This window comes from Telmatherina bonti (genome assembly GCF_933228915.1).
Source record: "Telmatherina bonti genome assembly, chromosome: 3".
Classification (NCBI taxonomy): Eukaryota; Metazoa; Chordata; class Actinopteri; order Atheriniformes; family Telmatherinidae; genus Telmatherina; species Telmatherina bonti.
Window position 1 is genome coordinate 30,982,867 of NC_136621.1, and position 7,751 is coordinate 30,990,617.

General features: G+C 38.2%; 1 protein-coding gene across 6 annotated transcripts in view; it reads left to right on the forward strand.

Annotated features, from left to right (window-relative positions):
- rnf24 (ring finger protein 24) overlaps positions 1-7,418 on the forward strand; it is a 28,655-nt gene extending 21,237 nt beyond the window's left edge. For all 6 annotated transcript variants that reach the window (XM_079238356.1, XM_079238357.1, XM_079238358.1 and 3 more), the window contains exons 5-6: positions 2,128-2,207; positions 3,175-7,418. In XM_079238356.1, the coding sequence (XP_079094482.1) occupies positions 2,128-2,207; positions 3,175-3,316 (222 nt within the window). In that variant the 3' untranslated portion in view covers positions 3,317-7,418. The remainder of the gene's footprint in view (positions 1-2,127; positions 2,208-3,174) is intronic.
- The last annotated feature ends 333 nt before the right edge of the window (positions 7,419-7,751 follow it).

Genomic DNA, 7,751 nt, shown 5'->3' on the forward strand with positions numbered 1-7,751 from the left:
TTTTAATGCCACATGAAAAAATGTTCGTACTTTCTCACCACCATGTTCAGCTGTTTTATCTAAACAATCCGTTTTACCTGCAACAGCAAAAACACAGAAGCAGCAACTCCGCTTCATGCTTTTTACGTGTTAACAACGCCCACCTCAAATGTCAGACCAATCACACGATACTTCTCGCAGCCCCGCAAGAAAAAAGTTCTGCCAGCCCGGTGTGTCCAGAACTGTCTTCAAACTCGTCCGCGAGAACAAAATGGCGTCATTTTCTTCTCGGGGCCTCGAGAACAAGAAAAAAGTTCTCGCTTCTCATTGAGTATGTAACAAGCTGAACAGTTTCTTAGCACATATTCTCTCAATGTGAAGTTCTTATAATTTGATGGATCAATTGGGAGTACAATTGATTAGGAGACGGTTGTTTGAGCTCTCTGGCCAGAGATTATTTTCACAGATAATAATTCTTAAGCAGGAGTTATATGTTGGGTCAGTTATAAGATAATTTGCCATTTTTCTACTGGCATATTCCCTTTTAAAAATTACTTTCTGTCTTTTAACCTAGCTCCCCATTTTAAGTGATTTATGTATCACAGGTCTTTTTGACCCAAAAGTTTTTAAAAAAAAAAAAAGAAAAAGAAAAGTTGTCCTTGTAGATCATTTAATTGTTCATTCATCAGTGTTTGTGTATGATGGCAAAATCTCATAGAAATGTCATGGTTTGAGCTGAATCAGCTATATTGAGGGTAGCAACAATGAAAGTATTTAGTACTGCCTAACGTCACACAACATGTGCAGAAGCTCATGTCTTTATGTACCTCTTGGCATGGTGTGTGGTCCCTGGGTAATAATTTAATGTAGTCAGAATGCATGGAGGCCTGTGGCCTCTTCCATCGTCAGTCAGGCAGCCAGGGAAGCAAAATGTGGTCCCAGGCAAATGTTTCCTGGTCACAAAGCCTGCCTTTTAGAAAGTGAAGGTTAGGACCCTGTGACTGAATGAGAGGGAGATTTAGTGCAGTATCTACAATGATGTCAGAGTCAATGCCAGACTTTTAATGTAAAAGACAAAAGGCTTGGTTTAAAGACAGTACTATCTTGATTTTTCTCAGTTAATATATCAGGTATCTTAGGGTCTGGGTTTCTTCATTTATTTTCCTTTTCTGAGTCCCTGGGTTTCCACAGAACAGGCAACGGCATGGGGTAGAACCATTGTCTTTTCCAAGTAAGACCCCTGGTGTTTCTGTAACTTGCGCCTAAAAACACAAATGAAGTGTGGTTCAGCTTGCATTGCTCCTTTTTGGTTCAAGTTGTTGCAACAGGAACAATGGTGGATCAGTTTTACCAATCTGCAGGTTACTTTCAGTGTTGCTGTGTTGCTCTGACTCCTGCAGTCTAGCCAGAAATAATAAAGCCAGAAATTGTGCACCACCACAGCCACATGATGCCATCTCCTCTTGCTATAGTAGCTTGCAGGCTTATCCACTGAGGAAATGGTAGTTTATTCAAGTTTTATGACCGCATGCATAGACCCAGTGCACTGGGGGTTACTCATTATAAGAAACAATGTAATGACTTTGTATTAGCTGTTTCACCTATATTTAAAGAAAATGACCATGTATATACCTGTATTTACATCTACCTTCATTTAATATGTGTTTAAGGTGTTATTTAAAGCAATTTAAAGCTAATTCAAATAAATCTGAAGTATTTAGAGTCATACAGTTTGGTTCAAAACTGAGTTTGACAGTCAGCTTCTTATACGTTTGACACGGTTTAGGCTTTAAGGCTTTTACGTTTGTTTAAACTGTGGAAAGAAAAAGTTGAAAGACATAACCCTAAATTTAATCAGTGATGTCAGTTTTTCAGTGAAAAGGGGAAAAAACGTGGACAATAAACTGCGGGCCAGTCAGGAGCTACATTTAGTCAAGACTTACGTAACAGGACATAGCTGGACAGTTACTGTTTTGTTTTTTTGTTTTTCATGTTGCTGTCTCTCTCTCTCTTTTTTTTTTTTTAATTTTTTTTTTATTTGGTGGTTCTTTGGCCTGAGGCTGAATGAAAACAAAACCACAGACCAACCAACTCATTCAAAATGGCTTTAATGGTTTTTCTATCTTCTACTCCCCTTGTTTCTTTCAGATATGTGCAGTGTGCTTGGAGGAGTTCAAACAGAAAGATGAGCTGGGGATTTGTCCATGCAAACATGCCTTTCATAGAAAGTAAGTGTTGGGTTTTGTTATAGGTGCACACACTCAAAGTTACACACACACACACAAAGTCAAGGACATGTCAAGCGATCCAGATCTACAAAATAATACCAGCATTATTTCTGCTTTTAGACAGATTGGTCAATAGATAAAACTGTAAAAGTTTCAGACATGAAGCTAAAACGTGTTGAAAAAAGGAGGCGTGGAAATCACCACAGGACATGATAGATTACTTTGTCTCCCACCTCCCCTAGTGACCTACCATTTCAACCATCAGCGGGACACCTCCTTTGACCTAGTTTTTCTCCTTTTTTTTTTTTTTTTCCCTCCAGTTATGACAAGAATGTTAGACTATACACTGCTTTCAGTGTTTCCCCATGTAAAGTCATTCTGCTTTAAAGAAAAGAAAAACCCAGAACGTTTTTTGTTTTTTGTTTTTTGTTTTTTTTTTTCTTGTGAAAGAGATTAAAAAGTGTAGTTAGGGGAACATTTAGATTGGATGTTAATGGTAAATGAAAAAAAAAAAACCCATCAAATTTATGGAACCCTCATGAAAGGACCCTCCCTCTTGCTTTTGTAATGTGAACCTTTCACACATTGCAACGATCAACATCATACAAGCACTTATTCACAAAACCACAGAAGGTCATCATTGTGATCTGAATTGCTTTCTGGTCACCACTAATCACAGTGAGCAATAACACATCTCCTGACTTGGCGTCACTATGAAGCACTAATTGAAACATTGTTTTAAATAATAAAACCATTTTTCCCTCATAGCTCCAGGTCACAATGGCAATCTGAATAGGTGTCATAGCCAATCACAAGCTTTGTGTCACAAGCGACAGAAAGAGATGAATGAGCAGCTGCGATTCAGAGATATGAGTTACAGCTAAATCTTTCAGATAAGCGGTTTTCCAACTGCAGATCAATATATAAACTGTATGATATATATTTCTTATTTTCTTCTCCCTCCCAGGTGCCTCATTAAGTGGTTGGAGGTGAGGAAAGTGTGCCCGCTGTGCAACATGCCCGTCTTACAGCTCGCCCAGCAGGCTGGCAGTACAGATCCTCCTGTGCCCGTTGAGCAGCCACTGCCTGGCATCGAGAACCTGGTGTAGCAAACCCGCTTTCACAGCACCCAACAAAACACACACAAAAAATCCCAACACTCACCCTCTCGCTTTGGTATGGGTGTGTGGACAGAGAGGAGAAACTGGAACTGCAGCTCAGATATTCACAAAAACTGTGATTCTGCAGCATTTATCAGCTGTTTTATTTCATTGCGTTGATTCACAAAAGGACTTCCACACGTCAGCTCAGACTGATCATCAGCTGTTTTCGTGATTTTTCTCTTCATGGAAAATGAAGTCAAGTTGGTCCGGAAGAAGTTTCCTCTCTAACTTTTTCACTACCAAAGCACTTTTCTGGGGAGACCACCAAAAGACCAGGAGGAAGAAATCACAAAAGCCAAGAACTTCAGTACACTAAAATATAAATAGTTTGTTTTTTTTCCTTTAACAAGCACTTTATGAGAATTCAACCCTTAATTGCTTGTGGATCTTAGTCCCAAGGTCATGTTTTACATTTCACCCTTAACTATTATTTCTGTGTACAGTGCATATCAACATATCTTTTTTTTAATTATTTTAAACTAAACTTTGATTTTTAAACAACAAAATAATAGATAGATCTCAAAGGGACAAAAGCACAATCTGATGGTAAAGGTCAGGAAATGTGGACAGTGTTTGTGTACAGATTGCACACGCACGCCAGAAATTACACTCAGAGCAACCTTGAGACATTTTGTCTGACTAAATGTGAAATGTTTGAATGTATTAGAAATGGAAGCAGTAGCACTATCACCATCCCTCCCAGACATTATTTAGGGTGTTTCCATTCAGGACCGCTCCAGCACAGTTACCATAGTGATGGTCTCTAAAGCATTACTACTACACGCTTCGTCACAATTTATCTGTGCTCTGTTTCACAAAACAATAATTTGGTAAACTTTAACAAAATCTCTGAGGTGATTTGAATATTCCAGATTAACATCGCTCTGTTGCGACGTCCGTTTATTTTCTCCAAGTTACGGTTGCTTGCTTTAGGTTTAAACTGAGAAATTTCACTAAATAAAAAGAAAGCTAAAAGTCTGCAACATTGGTATCGCACGTCCTGCAACACGACTGTCAGTTCATGTTAGAAACTTATCAGAGAAAAGCATAATTAAAATGTGTTACATTCTCACTTGGAATTAGTTTTGCTTCTTCCTGGGCAGGTTACCTCTATTTATTCTTTTTATTTAATGACTGGTACTGCTGCTTTAAAAGAGAATGGATTTATAGATTGGTCCCTGCACCACAACCACTGTCTTCAGCATATCATCAGCCTCTTTCAGTTGACATGCATGGGTGTGGAGAGCAGCTCGAGCTGCCGCTCAGCTACATAGCCAATAGTCAGTGGTCAGCAGGTTGTAATGAAACAGCATTTTCATTCATGCAGACACACACATGCAGGGCAGCTCAGTGTTCTGGTGCTTTCGCCTCTTTGCCTCTTTCTGTACGGTACAGAGTGCTTTTGTTTTGTTACACATACATTAACTCTGAGCCCTGCTTTTGTGAATATTTTTTGTCCTCTTGCTAGCCCCATTTAGTACATTTCTTGCTGCTGATTTTAAAAGATGGCCTTTGAAAAGCTTTAACAGAGCCCCTCGGTGACATGAGTGGGAAAATGGTGTTCTGTGGCCACGTGTTACCAAGGCTTGGAAATGAGATATAGCCACATGGCCGCTAGTTAGTGGTGTGTGTGTGTGTGTGAGAATGAGATTTTTCACAGCGGATTTATTGATACTGTGTGTAATCACAAGTGACTGCAGATTATCATAAATGATCAAAAAAAAAATAAAATGAAACAAGATAATCTCTAATTTCATCTTGTTTTGTGTGTGATAATAGTCTTGCGTTAGATTCTTCACCCTGTATTATGAGGAAAATAAACCATGAATTTGTACTTTGTGGCCATTTAATTCATGCACTATTAAACTACCGGTAGTCGTGGCTTAATTATCTGTTGAAAATGGCAATGTTTTCCCAGTGATGTCACAAGGGATGCTTTGTATCCATGGACCTATGATAAGTAGGGGATGGACTGTCATAGTTTTTAACATTTAGAGGCACAATCTGTGGTTTTAAAGAAGCGAATAGTCTATTATCAGAATTGGCAGGCATCACCATTAGACAACATTCACATTAGATTTTGTTTTCTTGTTCTGTCAAGATTTTTTAAATTTCAATATATTAACAGTGAAGCATAATGTATAAAATGTATTGAATTTAGTTGTTTTTTTTTGTTTGTTTTTTTTTGTTTTTTTTAGGAAAAGGTCAAAATCTAAATTTTACCCATCAGTCCAAACCTTCTCAGATCACTGTTTAGCCCTTTAACAGCAACAAAGGTTTTTTTAAACTCTAACATTGTCATGTGCAGCGCTGCGCAGGTTCCCCCCCCACACAGACGCTTTTAAAAAGTGACAATGCCTTTCACCTCATGGCAGAAAAGCATTGTTACTCTGACCTCTTTGATCTGAATGTTTCATCTCTGCTGAATGTCGGCCCACACACACACACATGCAAGTGATGACCTTTGTGGTGGGGTCAGTGAATGCAGCACAGTGAAAATGTCAACTCTGAGGGGACAGCAAAAGCATGGTCTGTTACCCCAATGAGGTCTTGTCTCCTGAATTTAAACGCAGCACTGTAAGAACACCTTTAACACAAAATCCCAGATTGTTCGAACAAAATTGGTTTCAAAATAAATGAAGGGCCTTCTTCAGCATATTGTTTGGTGTACTGTAGACGTTGTTGTCTTTGGATATGAAGAAGCTGTGATTGTTTTTTTTAATGAGGTAGCATCTCACTGCTAACGTTGCAGTGTGAGAACACACATCTTCCATTTTCACCAAATTGTTGCTCTATCTTCCATTATCCCAGAAAGACAAGTTAGAACACAAGTCTTAAAGCTTTCTTCCTGTTAACAAATTTTGTCTTTGAATGTATGGTTCATGTGAGCGAGAAAAGGAGATTAAATGTGAAAGCATGTTACTTTGCATAGACAACTTACCACTTCTTTCACAGCTGTATCATGTGAGTAGATGTTAGTATCATTAGCGGTGTGTTTAAGGTGCACATTAATTGCTCTTTCATATTAACTAAATGGCAGCTAACACTTTCCTGCCGTTTCGCCCGTCTTTTCTGTTGGGTTTAATTGTACACACTTTCCACCTCAGCTTCCCTGTTTCCCTCCTGTGTGCCGTCCTAATCCCACTAAAAGACAAAGTGCCAACTCACCATTAAGATGTTATTTATTCAAGTCTAAGCCAACAAATACGGAGGTTCTGTGTTTTTCAGGAAAAGAGGAAAGAGAGTCTCTGTGAGGGCCAAACAGAACAGGACTGAGCCAGTCATGAATACAGTAATAATGTCTTCCCACAGATGAAATCATCATTGACGTCAGTGTTGCTTCTGAGTGTACTGTTATAAATAGACACAGTCAGGAACACCGTCACATCAAAAATTTACTGATAGTCAGAGAAGAAAGACTCTGTGACGCCATTGGAAGACGTTTATGCGATTGTCCCTTTATGCCAGTGTTTGATGGCAAATAGTGCTCTTGCAAATTATATCAAAACTGCTCTTTTTTTTATTTTCTCCTCATTTGAAAAGAATAATACATTTAATAGTTTCCCTTGTAGCTGAAGGCTTCATCTTATCTTCCGTGGTTGGTTTTAAAGACCAGTCCATTTAGTAGTTAAAATCTTGGATCCACTGCCTCCTTGAAGTGAAACTTCCTCTTGTTTGTATGCTGTTATTTATTCCCCTGTAGCTCTTTTTAATTTCACCAGTATCCCCCACCCCCCTTTTTATTGTCCCAACAGCCTTCCCTACAACACCCCTACACCCTATGCCCCCCCCTCCTCTTCCCTTATTTTCTTAACACTGATTATGTTTGTGGACTTACACAGACATTGTTTGTAAAACTAAGAATTATGCTCAGAATATTTTTTGGAGACTATTTGCTGTACAGTATTTGTAAGCTCTATTTTTGTATATTGCTATTTTGGAGAAAATAATATGCTTTTTTTTTTTTCTTTTCTTGTTTTTGCTAATTTCCTGTTCATTCATTTTAAAGAAAATGTTGCATGTGACTGACTTGAATTGTAAATAAAATTTCCAAGTTTTGTGGGTTTTTTTCTTGCATAAGGCATGAAAATAAAAAGAGTTGGGGGCAATGGAGATTCAAAGATCAGACCAATTAATGAAACATGAATTTTATGATTATGATAATCATAATTTCGTGACACATGACCTTCAACTGAAGAAACGCAGTCCAACACATCACCAACTACGACCTTCAGAACGTAAATATCTGGACTTTAATTCTCTTTAAATAAATCTTCCAATTTCTGAGCTCGTATGGGCTTTACTCATTGATCATGATATGCTGTAATGATCATACAAAATTGGTATATTAACGTTTAAGGAATTCTTTTTAATACATTGA